This window comes from Dasypus novemcinctus, chromosome 30 (genome assembly GCF_030445035.2).
Source record: "Dasypus novemcinctus isolate mDasNov1 chromosome 30, mDasNov1.1.hap2, whole genome shotgun sequence".
NCBI classification, from domain to species: domain Eukaryota; kingdom Metazoa; phylum Chordata; class Mammalia; order Cingulata; family Dasypodidae; genus Dasypus; species Dasypus novemcinctus.
In genome coordinates, this window is record NC_080702.1 from 28,215,542 (window position 1) to 28,234,805 (window position 19,264).

The 19,264-nt window shown below is 40.8% G+C and overlaps 1 protein-coding gene across 4 annotated transcripts in view; it reads left to right on the forward strand.

Moving 5' to 3' along the window:
• Positions 1–707: 707 nt before the first annotated feature.
• The window catches only part of LOC101425463 (zinc finger protein 709-like), a 37,427-nt gene continuing 18,870 nt past the window's right edge, over positions 708–19,264 (forward strand). The window contains exon 1 of one of the 4 annotated variants that reach the window (XM_058290257.2): positions 708–859. In XM_058290257.2, the coding sequence (XP_058146240.1) occupies positions 857–859 (3 nt within the window). In that variant the 5' untranslated portion in view covers positions 708–856. Of the gene's footprint in view, positions 860–10,742; positions 10,765–19,264 lie in introns of those variants that run through there. The other 3 variants (XM_071212754.1, XM_071212756.1, XM_071212755.1) reach the window with 3 other exon arrangements.

Genomic DNA, 19,264 nt, shown 5'->3' on the forward strand with positions numbered 1-19,264 from the left:
TCTGTACACTGAGAAAGCCCGTGGAGGTCTGGCTCCTTTGGGCTGTCTCCTGGAGAACGGGTTTAGGACTTTGAGAATGTACTTAGGTGGGAACCTAACCTGATTCCACGTGAGCGTTTCCTGGCGGGTTAAAATGAAGACCCCGGAGGAGGGAGAGTTTCCCCTCGGTGAGGAAGGGAGCGGAGGGCACGCTGAGCTCGCAGTGTCTGCCCATCCCCGGGACTGAGCCGCCCTGGGCGCATTTCGGCCTTGGGCCCTCGAGCTGGGAGCTGTCTCACCCTCTGGAAGAGGATTTTCTCTGTGAACTGGATGAAGCAGGCTGCTTCTCTCGGAGCTGGTGCAATTGTTTGCTTTCTCTCCTTTCTGTTTCCTTTATGGGGTATTGATGCCAGCTCACAGCAGTGTTTTCAAGCGCTAATAATCTTATGCCCTTAAGATTTCAGTTTTCCTGGTTGAACGTAGGAGTAGATTGAGAGAAGTTGCTTGTGCTCCTTCCCAGAGGCGAAGAGTCAATTGTGCCAGAATGCAAACGTCCCCGGGGAGGCCGAGACCCCGCCCCGCCCCGCCCCCGGCTCGGTCCCCGCCCCCTGGCTTCTCACCGTCACGTGCCCTCCGGTCCTCCTGTCACTCAGGCTCCAGGGGGCGGGGTCCACGGGCCCTGTCCAATGAGGGAAGCCGGGGCGGGGCCTGAGGCGCTGGCCAATCAGGAGCTCCGTGGGCAGCCACGTGGACGCGCCGGCTCCTCCCCGCGCGCGCGCACGGGTCTCTCCTGCCCCGAGCGGCCCCGGGAGGCCCTGCCCGCGCCCCCGTCGTCCTGTCCGTCCCCTGTACGGGCCGGGGGCCTCGGCAGGCGGAAATGGTGAGTGCGCGGGGCCGGGGGTCCCGAGCCTGGCGGGGAGGAGGGCGCGCGACCCCGGGTCCCCTCCGCGCCGCGGGCCGGGGTCTCGGGACCCGCGTCGACCTGGGGGGGCGCTTGGACTCCAGCCCCCTCGGCCCGCGGGGTGGGGCCGGGCGGGCAGCGGGAGCCCGGGCGTCCTGCCCCGTCCCCGCGCCCTCCCCGCCCAGCTCTGCGACCCCCGCCTCAGAGGACTCGGGGGCGAGCATTGGGGGTCCTCGGGGGAGGGTCCCCGCTCGGTCCGTGGGGTTCGCGGGATGGGGAGGTGCTCTCAGGACCCCTCCCCCCAAGGATCCCGCGGGGAGTGAGCCCGATGGGGGGTGGGAGGCGTCCCCAGCCCCTCCTTCTCCCACGGGGACCCGGTGTCCACTGAGACCTCCAGCTCCACGTCTCGTCGCCCTAGGTTATCCTTTCCCTGGACGGCGCTTCCCAGGGCTGACGCGAAATCCCCAGAACCCCAGACCCTTCCCCGCATTCCTGAAAGCTAACTTTCCCCCTCCAGCTCACGTCCTTGTCCCTTTCCTGCACGCTCCCTTTCAGACAGCTGCAGTATTTTAATTGTCATTTTCCACGGACGGCCCTTTTTAAAAGATCTACCTTTGTGACTGCTTTACAGGAGAGGAAAGCAGAGAATAAACTGACTCCTGGTGTAAAACCCTTGGGCCTCTCCTCCCTGCTTCGGCCTGAGCACAGGCATCCTACAGGGCGCATTTGGAGTTGGGGTTGCTCTTGGGGATCGTTAGTGCTAAAGGCTGCCCTTTGCACCCACCCCCCCTCCTACCCTTATCTGCCCGGGGTTGACCCCGGATGCCCCGAGCTGCCTTTTTTGGAGAGTCTAGTGAATACCAGTCCCTGCGTTATCTCCTTGTCAGACCTCCTGGAATTTCTGGCTGGAAGCTATTCCTACAAAGCTCACTTCTGGGGGTGGGGGTTGGGGGGAGGCACTCTGGAAATTTTCTCTTCTCCAAACCCGGTTTTCATTCCTCGAAGACTCGTTGATTGTCCACCTCCTCTGACCTCCATTGAGAGGAAAAGGCAAATGATTCCTTCCCAGAGATAGTGAAGGGAGCAATGGGGAGGAAAGTCAACCCAGTGTGGGGGTGTAACATCCTGCAAAGCAGAAAGCACTGCAGACCCAGGGGTGCGGGCGCCATCAGTGTAGGTGGCAGGGGGGCCAGGGAGCAGGTCTGTGAGCAGGTGGGGGACGGCGCCCCGCGGTGAGATGACCCAGGCGGACGGGAGTCCCCAGGTCTGGGCTCCAGCTCAGCGCCCCCACCCCCCGTGTCACCCGAAATGGCTTATTCAATTTCAGTTATTAAGTGTAAAATATACTTAATTAACAAGGCTTGAAAGATAAGATAAAATATTGCTGAAGAGGCAAGACAGGTGAATTTCAGGGGAAAAAAAAGAAAAATTTCAGTTCTTACACTCCATTTGTTAAAATTTTTTTTTTTTTTTTTTTTTTTTTTTTTACTTTTTTTCCTTGCCCAGAACACATGTAGTAAGTAGTTCCTCAGGTCTCTTCTTTTCTTTTGGGTGTTAAGAAATGGAATTCCAGGACTTAACCTTGAGCATGCTATTGGGGAAAGGAATCTTAGGAAATGAAAGTTCTTTTACACTTTCGGGAAAATGAATACAATTCCACCCCAAAAATAGCATCACGGATAAATAGGTGAATTAAAAAAAATAAAATAAAAAATGAAAAATAAGGTACCAGTTTCCTCTTGATTGCAGAGTGGAGAATTTGTGTCAGTGGATAATTCTGTTCTGTTTCCTGTTCTCCGAACTTTGGATTTTAATTGCTATGAGATGAGCTCTGCCACATCTAGAGATGTTCAAATATGATTGTTGCCACGAAGCAATCATTAACCAACACCTTTATTTTCTGAAAGGAATACTCGTGGGTTTTTTTAAATGTATTTTTAAATTTATTTTTAAAAGATACATAGATCTCTTGGGTTTTCTTGTTGACCTATAAAAAGTGCTCTGCAGTTTTCTCCCTTCTCGTACACACTGGGTTTGAATGACTTTGCCAGGTTGTTTAAACACTGGGTTTGTCTCAGTAAATGCCAGTGGTGCCCAGCGCTTGTGAGCAGCCTTGACTGGGAAGCAGAGGCTGAGGTGGGTCTCGAGGGAGGCTGGCGGGGGCCCAGGAGGTTCTTTCTTTGGAACCTCCCTCTGAGGGGTCCCAGCCTGCTCCCCCCACGGAGAAGGAGCCTCCATCCCGAGAGAAGACTGCGGAGCTCTGGAAAGTTGCAGATGGTCCAAGAAAAGACTGAGCTGGACGGTGTTAAAATACTCAAGAATGAGTTCCTTCAAGGACTGCTGCAGGCAGGGAGAGAGCCTGGAACTCTGCTCCTCTGAAACAAAGGGCAGCAGGGGTGTTTTGTTTTTTCTCATATATATTTTTTTATTCTATTTTTTCCCTGGGGCACATTCATTGCATTGGGTGAATACATCTTGGAGCACGGCTGCACCGCCTGGATTGTAGCTTACATTGTAGTTGACACTCTCCCCCAGTCCATTCAGTGGGTCATGGCGGGCTATAGAATGTCCAGCATCTGACCCTGCAGTATCATTCAGGACAACTCCAAGTCCCCAAAATGCCCCACATCCTCTCTTCTTCCCTCCCCCTGCCCTCAGCAGCTCCCGTGGCCACTTTCTCGAGATCAAAGCTACACTTTCTTCCATTACTAGTGGACAGCAGGGGTTTTTAAAGGCTGCGGTGGGCTAGTGGAAAAGTCCTGGAGGATGTTAGGGGGGCTGGTCATGGTGACAGGTGAGTGATTTACTGAGTTTACAGTTGGGGCCATTAGGTTCAGATTCGTTGGAAACTGAGGCACAGTGGCCTCAAGAGGAGAGACCTGCTGTCTCCAGGGCTATGCTTGCAACCTAAGGAATGCAGGAATTAAGAGTCCCTGGCAAATGGGATGAAGCTGTTCAAGGCTGAAAGAAAAGAGGAGCACGTATGTTTTGTAGTAAATGGAACACTTAGACTTTGTACCTTGAGATAAGATTTTTTTAAATTCCTTAGACTATGAGTAATGCTTATAGATAACTACTTGTTGCTGCTGTTGTCACGTAGACTGGGGTATTTAGAGAGCCCCTTGTAAACAGTAAAGTTGTCTGACGAGTCTCCACTCGCAGATCCCCTGATCCCAGCTGTGTGGTTCTTTTTCTTTTGCTCTTTCTTTCTCTTTGTTTCCTTCTCCCTTTTCTCTTTCTTTCATTCCCGATACCCTTTGGGTCCAAATCTCCAACACACATTGTTTTAATCTGCTGTGATTAGGCACCTGGCTCACCTAATGACCCAGGGAGGAGAGGGAGAAGGGACTCGCTGCTTAGACACCTGTGAGTTTAAGTCGGGGTGAGGGGGTCAGGGAAAGCCTGTCTAAAGTTTAATCAGGCTAAGGGAGTTGCTTCTGTTGGGCAAGAGCCACATGCAGATGCTGTTGCGAGGAGTCCACCTGAGTTCTCCCGAAAAACTGCGCCAGTGGGAGATACAGACAGAGCAGGCAAGTCTGAAATCCGTAGGGCAGGCGGGAGGGCTTAGAAACTCCTTTGCCCTGTGTCCTGGAGAAAGGGTTTATGAGTTTAAGAGTTCATTTGGGTCAGAATCTCACCTGAACTCCGCTGGGGCTTTCCTCTTCTCTAGGGAGAAGTGAAGGCTGGGGGTGCTTCCCCACTCGCTGGGAAGAGGGGGGTGGGCAGCCACGTAAGTTATTCCTGTGGCAGCTCCGGTACCCTCCCTGCCAATCGCAGCACTTGACCTACTCCAGGAGTTGTCTCTGGTGAGAATCTGGATCTCAAGCTCTTCGTGTGGCTTGACCCTGCCGGCTGTGGGTGAAGCAGCTGCTTCTCTGAGCTGAGTCAAGTGTTTGCTTTTCTTCCCTTTTGATTTCTTTCTTGAACATTGCCGCCAGTGTAACTGTCGTTTCCCAAAGCATTTGGTCGTTTTATTCCCTTGTGTGAATGTGGAAGATTTTCATTTCCTTGGGTAATAATCTAAGTAGTTTTGAGATCTAAGATGGGAAGACGAGAATTCTAGAAACAAGCTGAGGTTTTATTCCTTCTTGGCAAGAGAACCTCACCATGAAGAGTTGAGTGTTTTTAAGTTCTCAGGTCCGTTTTTCATTTTCTAGGTAGGCTTTGGAATGTGAGTGTCCCCAGAGAAAACTGACGTTTAAAGGGCTCTGCCTTCTAATTGAATTCCTATTCTACCTGATGAGGGAAAGTTGCTAAAAGCTTATGTAAATCCTTGAAAATCCTAACATTTAACAAATTAGGCCCAAACCCCTAATGCATTAAATATCCTACTCATTTCTGAAAATACTCCCCAATGTGAGATAGAGATGAAGTACACACTGTGATGCCACTTGTCCTGTTAGTTACAGAGAGATTTGAACAATCTCATTTTTTAAGTGATTTGCAATTTCGTAAGTGTTCACATTTAAAGAGTTCATTTTTAGAATAGTTTACATAACCATTTCTAATTTAAAATTATTCATTTCTGAAAAATAAATGTGAATTAATTAAAATAAAAACTATTAAAATGTAAAATACATTTTGTGTAAATTTCTCCATTAATTTAAATAAGTAAAACGTGCAAAGGTTAAAAAATATCCAGAAGGCAAGAAAGTGTAACTGGAGAGGACTCAACTGCCAGCCCATCCTGGTCCACTCCTGTGCTCTTGCTCCAGCCATCCCCAGACGGAGGCTGTCTTCTAAGAATTCTAGGGTTTTAGTTCTTAGATTTAGGTTGTTGATCCATTTGGAATTAGTTCTTGTGTATGGTGAGAGTTAGGAGTCCAAATTCATTCTTTGGCATGTGGATTTTCAGTTGTCCCAGCACCAATTGTTGAAGAGATTGTTCTTTCCCCATTGAATGGGCTTGGCACCCTTGTCTAAAATCAGCTGGCTATACATGTGTGAATTTATCTCTGGACTCTCAATTCTATTCCATTGCTTTCTATATCTGTCCTTGTGCCAGTACCATACTGTTGTAATTACTGTAGCTTTGTAGTACATTTTGAAGTCAGGAAATGTGAGTCCTCCAACTTTGTTCTTTTTCAAGATTGTTTTTGGTTAGTCAGGTTTCCTTGCAATTCCATATTAATTTGAGGATCAACTTTTCCATTTCTAGAAAACAAAGGGCTCCTGGAATTTTGAAGGGATTACATTAAATTTGTAGATTGCTTTAGGTAGTATTGACGTCTTAATACTATTAAGTCTTCCAACTGGTGAACTCAGGGTGTTTTTCCATTAATTTAGGTCTTCTTTAATTTCTTTCAGAAGTTTAACCTCCTTGGTTAAATTTATTCCTACGTATTTTATTCTTTTAGATGCTATTATAAGTGGAATTATTTTGATCTCCTTTTCAGATTGTTCATTACTGGTATATAGAAAACCAATTGACTTGTGTGGGTTTATCTTGAATCCTGCAACTTTACTGGATTTGTTTTTTAGTTCTGGTAACTTTCTTGTAAATTCTTTGGGGGCTTTTTATTTTTTGTTTGTTTTTTTAACTTCTTTTCTTTTTTTTCTTTGTTTTCTTTTAAATGCTACATTAAAAAAATATGAGGTCCCTATATACTCCCCACCCCCCTCACCTCACTTCTCCCACACCAACAACCTCTTCCATCATCGTGGCACATTCACTGCACCTGGTGAATACATTTTGGAGCACTGCTGCACCCCATGGACAGTGGTCTACATTGTAGTCTACACTCTCCCCCAGTCCACACAGTGGGCCATGGCAGGACACACAATGTCCAGCATCTCTTGGGGGCTTTTTATATATAGGATCATGTATTTTGCCAAAAGGGATCATTTAATGTCTTCCTTTCCAATTTGATGCCTCTTCTTTTTCTTGCTTATTGCTCTGGCTAGAACTTCAATTACAGTGTTGAGTAACAGTGATAAGATCCTTGTCTTTTCTGTGATCTTAGGGAGAAAGCTTTCAGTTTTTCACTTTTGAATGTATTTGCTGTGTTTTTTTCATATATTGCCTTTATCATATTGGGAAAGTTATCTTCTGTTTCTAGTTTCCTAGTTCTCATGAGGGATACTGGCTTTTGTCAAATACCTTTACTGCATCAGTTGAGATGATCATGGTTTTTTCCCTCTTCATTCTATGAATATGGTATATTATATGATCTAGTTTTCTTTTATTGAACTATTATTGAATCCCTGGATAAATCCCACCTGGTTATAGTGTATAATTCTTTTGCTACACTGTTCAATTTGACTTGTGAGTATTTTGTTGAGGATTTTTATATCTCTATTTGTAAGGGATATTAGTCTATAGTTTTCTTGTGCTGTCTTTATCTGGCTTTAGTATCAGGGTAATGCTGGCCTCATCCTTAGAACTCTTCTGTTTTTTGGAAGTAATTGAGAAGGATTGGTATTAAATCTTCTATAATTCTTTGGTAGAATTCAGTAGTGAACCCATCTGGTGCTGGACATTTCTTTGTTGGGAGGTTTTTGATTATTGATTTAATCTCTTTAGGTTTGTTTTAGGTCTGTTGAGATTTTCTACTTCTTTTTTGGGGGCAGGGCAGATTAGCTGATTTGTATGTTTCTAGGAATTTGTCCAGTTCATCCAGATTTTCTAATTTCTTGACATATAATTGTTCATAGTACCCTCTTATAATCCATTTTTTTCTCTGTAAGGTCTGTTGTAGTGTCCCTAATTTCATTCCTGATTGCACAAAAATTTTCTATACATCGAATATCAGTGCCAGTTTCACATTTATTAGGAAATGGCAAATGAAGTGTATCAGTTGACCCTCCCAACTTCCACATAACTATTTGTTGAAAATGAATATCAGCACTTGGGATTATTTTAACTAGTTTTTGCCCTCCTAACTGGTATGAAATGGGATCTACTTGAGGTTTTATTGTGCTCTTTGGTTTTATTACCAGTGAGGTTGACCTTTTGTCTCATATCTGGTCTGTGTTGGTCAGGGTTCCCTGGAATGCAGAACCAACAGGGTGTATATGTTTATTCTTGAAGAGATTTATTTAAGGAATTGGCTCACGGAGTTTGGGGGCTGGAAGGTCTGAAATCCGTAGGATAGGTGTCAGCCTGGAAATTCTGCAAAGACCTGATATCAGAGTCTTGAGTCCAAAATCTGTACAGAAGGCAGTCGGCGGAAAACTCAGACACAAGCAGACGTGGTAGTCTAAATACAGACTTCCTTGTTCTGGAAGCCTCAGTTAATTGCTCTTAAGGTGATTTTGAGGAGGCCCACACACATGATGATGGTAAAATCCTTTACCTAAACTCAACTGACTGTAGATGTTAACATCTATGAAATACAACAGCTACGTGTAGGCTATTTGATCACACAATTGGATACCATTGCTTAGTCAATTAACTATCACATGGTCTTTTATTTTTTGTGAAAGACATTGTCATTTTCCCATTTTTATTCGTTCATGTATTTATAGTCTGCACTAATCCTTTGATAATTTTGTGTGTTATAGATATTTTTCTCCCAGATTGTGGTTTATCTTTTCACTCCCTTAATTTTAGGATAGTTAAATTTGTCAGTCTCTTTTATGGCTTACTCTCTCTTTCTTACATGTTTAAAGTCTATTTTTATATCATAAAACCATTTGTGTATAACTTTTGAAAGTATCCTATTTTATCTCTCACATATAAAGCTACAATAAATTGATAATTTTCCTTGGAATCAATGATAATACAATGCATTTTTTCCCATTTATATAACAATTTATCCCTGCCCATATATTAGAGTATCCATGATTTCTGCCACTGCTCTGCCATGTCTGCTCACTCATTCATCAGATTTGTATATTTTGTTTATCTCTCCTAATACTATACTAATTCTTGATATGAGGTAGACAAGTTCTCAGCTTGCTCTGTACAAAACTTTGGCAATTTTTGGACAGTTGATAAAAGCTTAGAGAAGTTGTTTTGTTTTGGTTTTTTTTGTAAGACTTTTAAAATCTCTTTTGGCTATTTAATGGAATTTTAGTTCTCTTGGGAGAGGTGACATTTTGGTGATATTTAGTTCTTTCTAAGGATAGATGCTATCCTTAAGTTTATTTCATTTTGCTTTGATGTTAGCCTATTATGTTAATTTTTTTTCTATTAGCATATTTTTCTAGCCTTCATCAGACTTATTTAATATGTAGCTAAATGTGGTTTTTATCATGTGTTAGCTTTTATATTAACAGTTTTATTGGGATATAATCCATCTACCATACAGTTTATCCATTTTGACTGTACAATAATTTTTTTTAGTACATTGAAAGTATGTGCAGCCATCACCACAATTAATTTTAGGATACTCTCTTCAGCTCAAAAAGATACCCTGTAGGGAGTTAATACTTAAATTGTACAGAGTTTCTATTTGGGATAATGGAAAAGTTGCAGTAATGATGGCGGTGATGGTAGCACAACATTAGGAACGTAATTAACGGCACTGAATTAAATATTTAAATGTGGTTAAAAGGGGAAATTTTAGTTTGTATATATGTTACTAGAATACAAAATTTTAAAAAAAATGTATGGAACTGTTCACAATAGAGTGAACCCTAAGGTAAACCATGGTCTATAGTTAATAGCAAAATTATAAAACTGTGCTTTCATCAATTGAAACAAATTGTACCACACTAAAGCAAGGTATTAATAATGCAGTAAATGGGAACGTTGTATTTTATGCATGACTACCCACAGCTTCTGTAACAGAAATTTTAAAACATCATTTTAAAAAATTCTTCTAAGGGTATTAATAATGTAGTAAATGGGAATGTTGTATTTTATGCATGACTACCCACAGCTTCTGTAACAGAAATTTTAAAACATCATTTTAAAAAAATTCTTCTAAACTTTATTTTACAAAAATGATACCCTGCTTTAGTTTGCCAAAGGACTGCCACTGCAAAGCACCAGAAATCAGTTGGCTTTTATAAAGGGGATTTATTTGGGGTAAAAGCATACAATTCTGAGGCCATGAAATCTCCAAATCAGTGCACCATCAGAGGTGCCTTCTCACCAACGTCAGCTGCTGTTGATCCTCTTGTCCCGCAATGTGGCAAATCCAGATGGCTGCCAATCTGTGCTGAAGTCTCCCTCTTCCCCTGAGCTGGTCTGTTTTCCTGAAGTTCTCTCTCTCACAGGACCAGATCAAATATGGTACAGCTCGCTTTTTTTCTGTGTGTGTGTTTCCATGCATATCAGGCCCAGCAGGAAGGTAGAGACTCAACCTGAGTCGTGCCTTTCTGATGTAGTCCAATTGAGAGGGTCTCACACCCACAGGAATAGATAAGTTTAGAAACATAATCTTTCTCTTTTTGGGATTCATAAAGTAATTTCAAACTGTCACATACCCCATAGTCTTTAGTTATCCATCCCCCATTCTCCCCTCTCCCCTACTCTACCCTAAGGACCACTAATGTACTTTGTCTCTATAGATTATCCTATTTGTGGCTGTCTTTGCTGGGCTTCTTTCACTTAGCAAAAATGTTTTCACAGCTCAGTCATCTTGTTTCATGTATCAGTACGTCTTCTTATGATCAAATAATTTTCCATTGTGTGGATATAGCACATTTTGTTCTATTACCAATTGATGGACTTTAGATTGTTTCCATCTATGGGTATTATGAATAATGCTATGTGGACATGTTTTCATTTCCTTTGGGTATATAGGAGTGGAATTGCTGGGTCACATGGTAAGTGTGTGTTAAATCATTGAACTAACTGCCACACTCTTTTCTAAAGTCACTACACCATTTCATTTAATGCATTCCCACCAGCAATGTATAATAGTGCTTTCTTGTTTACAGCAGCATTTCTTATCTGACTTTTAAATTTTAGCCATCCTTGTAGGTGTGAAGTGGTAAGTCATTGTAGTTTTTATTTGCATTTCCCTAATGGCTAATGGCTTGAACATAGTTGCATGTGCTTATTTGCTTATTGGCCATTTGTGTATCTTCCTTGGCGAAATATCTATTTGTTTGCCCAGTTTTTAGTTGTTTTTTCATTTCACCTTTGAGTTCCAAGAGTTCTTTATATATATATTCTGGATACAATTTCCTTATCAGATATATAACTTGCAACGATTTTTTCCCATTCTGTAGGTTATCCTTCCACTTTCTTGATTGTGTCCTTTGAAGCACAAAAGGTTTTCATTTTATCTGTTTTTTCTTTTGTTATTTATCTCTGAATGTTATGCCAAATCCAAGATTCTGAAGGTTTGCCCTTATATTTTTCTTCTAAGAGTAATACAGGTTTAGCTCTTCTGTTTGTCTTTGAACTATTTTGGATTCATTTTTATATATGGTCTGAGGTAAGTATACAGCTTCGTTCATTTGTATGTGGTTATCTACTTGTCTCATCACCACTTGTTGAAATACTATTTTTTCCCCATTGGATGGTCTTATTAAGAAAACAGCTGGCTTTAGACACATGTCTGTTTGTTTTTTACATTTGTATTAGTCAGCCAAAAGGGTACTGATGCAAAATACCAGAAATGGGTTGGTTTTGTGTTAAGGTATTTATTTGGGGTAGGAGCTTGCAGATACCAGGCCTTAAAGCATAAGTTACTTCCCTCACTAAAGTCTATTTCCACGTGTTGGAGCAAGATGGCTGCCGATGGCTGCGAGGGTTCAGGCTTCCTGGGTTCCTCTCTTCCAGGGTCTTGCTTCTCTCTGGGCTCAGGGTTCCTCTCTTCCTGGGGTTTGCTTTTCTTTCCTCTGTGAGCTTACTTCCCAGGGCTCCAGCTTAAGGCTTCAGCATCAAACTCCAACATCAGAACTCCAACATTAAAAACACTCAACTCTGTCCCTTGCCATGCCTTTTATCTGTGAGTTCCCACCCACCAAAGAGTGGAGATTCAATGCCCTAACGACGTGGCCCATTCAAAGCCCTAATCATAACTCAGTCCTGCCAGGTGCAGACCAGATTACAAACATAATCCAGTATCTATTTTTGGAATTCATAACCATATCAAACTGCTACAATATTTTTAAACAAACCAATTTTATTGATAAATTTTAATAAAGCATTAAATCCATCCAAAGTGTACAATCAATGGTATTTGATATAATCACATAGTTGTGCATTTATCACTTCAGTCATTATTAGAGCATTTTCATTATTCCAATAATAGTAATAAAGACAAACCAAAAAAGTTCTACCCCTTAATAATCACCTCTTAACCTCTGTGCTTTCCCTGCTGTAGATAGCTGCTATTCTTCTTATGAAAATAAGCAAAAATGATGGTTGCCTCCAATATTTTGATTATCTTGTTTTGTAAAGTGTCTCTTCATGTTTTGGCCTGTTTTAAAAATTTGTTGTTTGTTTCTCTATCATTAAGTTGTGCGAGTTATTTATTTAATTTGAGTATAAGTTCTATGTCAGGTATATAATAATGAATATTTTCTCTTACTCAGTGGTTTGCTTTCCCATTTTATAAAGGTATTGTTTAATCAGCAAATTTTTAAAAATTATTTCCAATTTATCAATTTTTCTTTTTAGGTTAGTACTTTTTTTGTCCTAAGAAATCTTTCTCTATCCCAAGACTGCACAGAGTGATCTTTATCCTGGGAAGTAGGTGCTCAACCACTGAGCTACATCTGCTTCCCCATTGGTTCTTTAAATTTTATTTTTTTCAAGGAGGTGCCAGGGAATTGAACCCAGGACCTTGTACGTAGGAAGCAGGCACTCAATCACTGAGCTACACCTGCTTCCCCATCTGGTTCTCTTCTATTTATTTATTTTAAAAAAAAAATTTTTTTTTAGGAGGTACCTGGGATTGAGCTCAGGACCTGGTACATGGCAAGCCTGTGCTCAACCAGTTGCGCTATATCCACTCCCCTGTTCTGTTTTGTCTTTTTAAAGATTTATTTATCTTTAGCTCCCTCCCCTCCCCCAGGTGGTTCTCTCCTCTGTCTGTCCATTCTTTTTTTTTTTAATGACTATTTTTCACTGAACTTTTATTGAACTTTATCACTGACAGTTATGCAGTATGGATTAGAGTGGACTTACTGCTTTTCTGCTATGGAACTGTTGTGACTAGTAATGGAAGAAATAGTTTATTCTTTGCTCGCCTTCTCCAGGAGGCACCAGCAACCAAACCTGGGACCTCCCGCATGAGCAGGGAGTGCCCAACGGCCTGAGCTACTTCAGCTCCCCGCGGGCTGTGGCATCTGCTGGTTGAGGCTGGGGAGGCAGCATCTGCTCATCTTCTTTTAGGAGGCACTGGGACCCGAACTGGGACCTCTCGTGTGGTAGGTGGGCACCCCAACTGGTTGAGCCACATCCGCTTCACCCTCTGGTTCCTTTTTTTTTTTTTTTTTTTTTTTAAGATTTACTCTTTATTTTTCTCCCCTTCCCCCCTCCCCTGGTTGTCTGCTCTCTGTGTCCATTTGCCGTGTGTTCTTCTGTGACCGCTTCTATCCTTATCAGCATTTCTTTTTGTTGCATCATCTTGCTGTGTCAGGTCTCCATGTGTATGGCACCACTCCTGGGCAGGCTGCACTTTCTTTCGCACTGGGCGGCTCTCCTTACAGGATTTACTCCTTGCTCATGGGGCTCCCCTACACGGGGACACTCCTGCGTGGCATGGTACTCCTTGCGCACATCAGCACTGCGCGTGGGCCAGCTCCACATGGGACAAGGAGGCCCGGGGTTTGAACCGCGGACCTCCAATATGGTGGGTGGATGCCCTATCCATTGGGCCAAGTCCGCTTCCCCGCTGATTGTTTTTAATGCCTTTCAATCATTTCTCCTCTCCCTGACTCTGGGTTTTCACTTTTATTAGGAATTTTTAGGATTAATTTAAGCACCTTGAGAGAAACTAACAAAAATGAAACATTTCTTCAGAATCTTCCAAATGTCCTTGTGAGCTTTATGACTTCATTTATTCTTATAGCTGCATAATATTCCATTGTGTGAATAGATCACCGTTTGTTTATCCATTCATGTATTGATGGACACCTGGGTTGTTTCCAACTTTTGGCAATACTGAATAATGCTGTTATGAACATAGACACATGGTTTTTATTTCTAGACTTTGAATTCTATCCATTGATCTGTATGTTATCCTTGTGCCAGTACCACACTGTCTTGATTATTGTTGCTTTGTAGTAAGTTTTGAAATCAAGAAGTGTAAGTCCTCTGACTTTGTGTTTTTTCAAGATTATCCTGGTTATTCTGCTTCCTTTCCACTTTCATATATATGAATTTTAGAGTCAGCTAATTTATTTCTACACAGAAGTCAGCTGGATTCTGAGAGATTGCATTGAATCTGTCGATCAATTTGGGAAGTATAGCCAACAATATTGATCCTTCTCATCCATGAACATGCGCTACTACTGCTGGGTCCATACGCAGAAGAGTTAAGAGCAGTGATACAAACAGACTGCTGCACACCAATGTTCATAGCAGCGTTGTTCATGATTGCCAAACGCTGGGAAAAAACCTGTGTCCCTCAACCAATGAGTGGATAAATAAACGGTGGTGTATTCACATGGTGGGATATTATGCAGCTGTAAGAAGAAATGAAGTCGTGGCGCATAGGACAACATGGATGAACCTGGAGGACAGTTGAGTGAAGCAAGCCAGACTCAAAAGGACAAGTACTGTATAACTGTGCTGCTATATAGTGTGTAGCATATTGTGTGGATTCCATTTATATAAAATGTAATTATAAATCAATTTATAAAGATGAAATTAGATTACTGGTTATGTAGACCTGGGGAAAGCATGCTAAAGGGTTTGGAGTTTTTCTTTTTGGAGTAATGAAATGGTTTTAAAATTTTTGTGGTGATGAATGCACAACAGTGTGATTAGACTAAAAGTCACTGATTACACACTTTGGATAGATCGTATGGTATGTGAATATATCTCAGTAAGAGTGCTTCTTAATAAATAAATAGATATGTAAGAACAGCCAAAAATAGTAGCTATGTACAGCAGGGAAGCAGAGAGATTGAGAGGTTTATCTGTTTTTTATTGTTTTTATTAAAATAATGAAAATGCTCTAATAATGATTGAGGTGATGAATGCACAACTATGTGATTATACCAGATACCACTGATTGTATACTTTGGATGAACTGTATGCTTTATTAATTTGTATCAATGAAATTGATTTGTTTTTTCTTTAAAGATATACAAATGGCCAATAAGCATATGAAAAGGTGTTCAACATCATTAGCCATTAGGGAAGTGTGATTCAAAACCAAAATGGGATACCATTTCACATCCATAAGGATAGCTGTTTTACAGAACGAAATAACAAGTGTTGGAGAAGCAGTCAAACTGGAACTCTAGTGCATTGTTGGAGGGAGTGTATACTAGTTCTGTCACTGTAGAAAACAATATATAACAATTGCCCAAAAATTAAATATAGAGTTGGCATATGACCCCAGCAATTCTACTTCTAGATATTTCCTTGGTTAAGTTAATTCCTAGATATTTGAGTCTTTTTGTTGTTATTGTAAATGGAATTTCCCCCCTTAATCCTCCTCAGATTTTTAATACTAGTGTACAAAAAACATTACTGATTTTGCATCCTGCCACTTTGCTGAACTCTTTTATTAGCTCAAATAGCTTTGTTATGGATACTTAAGAATTTTCTAAATACAGGATTGTGTCATTGACAAATAGAATTTTACTTCCTCTTTTACAATTTGGATGCCTTTTAATTTTTTTTCTTGTCTAATTGCCCTAGCTTGAACTTTTTTTTTTTAAGATTTATTTTTTATTTATTTCACTCCCTTTCCCCCCTCCACCCTCTTCACCCAGTTGTCTGCTCTCTGTGTCCATTCAGTGTGTGTGTTCTTCTGTGTCCGCTTGTATTCTTGTCAGTGGCACCGGGAATCTGTGTCTCTTTTTGTTGCGTCATCTTGCTGCATCAGCTCTTCATGTGTGCGGCTCCTCTCCTGGGCAGGCTGCACTTTTTTCTCATGGGACAGCTCTCCTTGCAGGGGCGCAGTCCCTGTGCATGGGGCTCCCCTATGTGGGGGACACCCGTGCGTGGCACGGCACTCCTTGAGCACATCAGCACTGCGCGTGGGCCAGTTCCACATGGGTCAGGAGGCCCTGGGTTTGAACCCTGGACCTCCCATGTGGTAGGCGGATGCTCTATCAGTTGAGCCAAATCCACTCCCCCTAGCTTGAACTTTTAATACAGTATTGAATACCAGCGGTGACAGTGGGCATCCTTTTCTTGTTCCTAATCCCTCAGAGGGAACAACCTTTCCCTTTGAGTATGATGTTGGCTGTGGGTTTTTCATATATGCCTTTGATCATATCATATTGAGGAATTTTCCTTCTATTCCTATCTTTTGAAGTGTTTTTATCAAGAAACGATGCTGGATTTTGTCAGCTGTCTTTTCTGCATTGATTGAGATGATCATGTTTTTTTCCTCCTTCAGTTTGTGAATGTGGTATATTATGTTGATTGATTTTCTTAGGTTAAAGCCAGCCTTGCATAACAGGAATAAATCCCACTTGGTCATAATGTATAGGTCTTTTAATATGCTGTTGGATTCTATTTGCAAGTATTTTGTTTAGGATTTTTGCATCTAAGTTCATTAGAGAGAGTGGTTTGTAATTTACTTTTCTTGTAGTATCTTTATTTGGCTTTGGTATTAGGGTGATGTTGGCTTCCTAAAAATGTGTTGGGTAGTTTTCTCTCCTCTTCAATTTTTAGAAGAGTTCAAACAGGATTAGTGTTCATTCTTTTCAAAATGCTTGGTAGCACTCACCTGTGATGCCATCAGGTCCTGGACTTTAATTTGCCTGGAGATTTTTCATGACAGATTCAATCTCTATAAACGTGATTGTTTTGTTAAGTTCTTGTATTTCTTGTAGCATTGATGTAGGTTGTTTATGCATTTCTAGGAATTTTTCCATTTCATCATCTAGTTTGTTGGCATACAGTTTCTGATAATATCCTCCTATGATCCTTTTTATTTATGTCGGGTCAGTCTTAAATTCCCCCCTTTCATTTCTGTTTGTATTTATTTTCATCTTCTCTGTATTTCTTTTCTGTTAGTGTAGGTTTGCCAATTTTGTTGATCTTTTCAAAGAATCAGATTTTGGTTTTGTTGATTTTCCCTTATTTCCTCAATTTCATTTATTTCTGCTCTAATCTTTATTATTTATTTCCTTCTGCTTGCTTTTTGATTGGATTACTGTTCTTTTCTAGTTTCTCCAGTTGATCAGTTAAATCTTTGATTTTAGCTTTTTTTTCCTTTTTAAAATATACATTTACGGCTATAAATTTCCCTCTCAACACTACTTTTGCCATACCTGATGTATTTTGATAAATTGTGTTCTCATTTTCATTTGTCTCCATATATTTACTGATTTCACTTGTAATTTCTTCTTTGACCCACTGATTATTTAGGGGTCATTAGTTTAGCTTACACACATTTGTGAATTTAGCTCTTTCCCATCTATTACTGATGTCTAGTTTCATCCCATTATGATCTGAGAAGGTACTTTGTATAATTTCAGTATTTTTATATTTATTGAGAGCTACATTGTGACCTAACATGTGGTCTGTCCTGGGGAAAGATCCGTGGGCACTTGAGATGAATGTGTAACCTGCTGAGATTGTGTATACTGTTCTGTATATGTCTGTTAGGTCGAACTCATTTTATCATATTGTTCAAGTTCTCTGTTTACTTGTGGATTTTCTGTCTAATTGTTCTTTTCTAATGATGTGAGTGGGGTGTTGAAGTCTCCAGTGATTATTGCAGAGATGTCTATTTCTCCCTTCAGTTTTGCCAGAGTTTGTCTCATGTATTTTGGGTGACCCTGGCTGGGTGCATAGATATTTATTACTGTTATATCTTCCTGGTGGATTGTCCCCTTTTTAAATTATATAATGCCTTTCTGTGCCTCCTATACGTTTTTTGCATTTAGTCTGTTTTCTTTAATAATAATATAACTACCCCTGCTCTTCTTTGGTTGCTATTTGCATGGAGTATCTTCTTCCAACCTTTCACTTTCAGCCAGATTTTATCCCTGGGTCTAAGTTGAGTCTCCTGTAAGCAGCATATCAATAGCTTATGTTTTTTTAATCCATTCTATCTGCCTGTATCTTTTGATTGAGGAGTTTAATTCATTCAAATTCATGATATTGCTTATGCATTATTTATTTCTCCATTTTATTCTTTAGTTTTCATATGTCATATGTTAGCTTTTTCTTTATACTTTTTTTTATCCTTTCTTCTTTCTTCTATACTCTCCTTCAAGCCCCTCTCTCCTTTGTTTTTCTTTCAGACTCTAAAACTTCCTTTAGTATTTCCTGCAAAGGTGGATTCTTTTTTTTTACAAACTCTCTTAGTTTCTGTTTGTGAATATTTTATACTCACTTTTACATTTGATGGACAGTTTTGCTGGATAAAAAATTCTGGGCTGGCAGTGTTTTTTTATGGTATCCTAATTGTATCATGCCTCTATATATCTCGCCTTTATGGTTTCTCATGAGAAATATGCACTCAGTTCTTACTGGGCATCCCTTGTATATTATGGTTTGCTTCTCCTTTGCTGCTTTCAGAATTTTCTCTTTATCTTTGAAGTTTGATGTTCTGAGCAGTATGTGTTTTGGAGTAGGTGTATTAGGATTTATTCTGATAAATAATCAGTGTGCTGCTTGGATGTGTAAGTTCATTTCTTTCGTGAGTGCTGGGAAATTTTCAGCTGTTATTTCCTCAAATAGTCTTTCTGCCCCTTTCCTTCTCCTTCTGAAACTTCTCTGACATGTATGTTTTTGGCTTTTGTGTTGTCATTCAACTCCCTAAGCCCCTGCTCAATTTTTCCACTCTTTTCTCTCTTCAATTTCATCTGTTCTGTCTTCAGTATCACTTATTCTTTTTTCTCTCATTTTGAATCTGCTCCTGTAGGCCTCTACTGTGTTTTTTAAATTTCATTATTATATACCAACTAGTTTATAGTTTAGTTCTTTTTAAGAAATGCTAAGGAAATTATAACCACATTATGTGGCTTGAACATCATAATTCCACATTTCTTAAGATGGAATGGTCCAACAGCTATGTCTACTGTCACAGACTTTAGTTCCATTCAGTGATATGGCACATTCTCAAAATTAACTAGTCACACACACATTGTCTCAAATACAGGAAAAATGTACACCGATAAAGGTAATTTACAATGACAAGGAGTGTAATTCATTTTGGCCGTGCTTCAGAAATTTAGGGTCAGTCGCCTTTACTCAAGGCGCAAAGCAGAATGAGATGAGCACAGCTGTCTCTAGGAGTGGGCCGGGTATGTATAATCACTCATGAGGTATGCATGCATGCAAAGAATTTAAAATTGTTCAGTCTTGCTGCAAAAATTGAATCAAGTTAAAAGAAAATG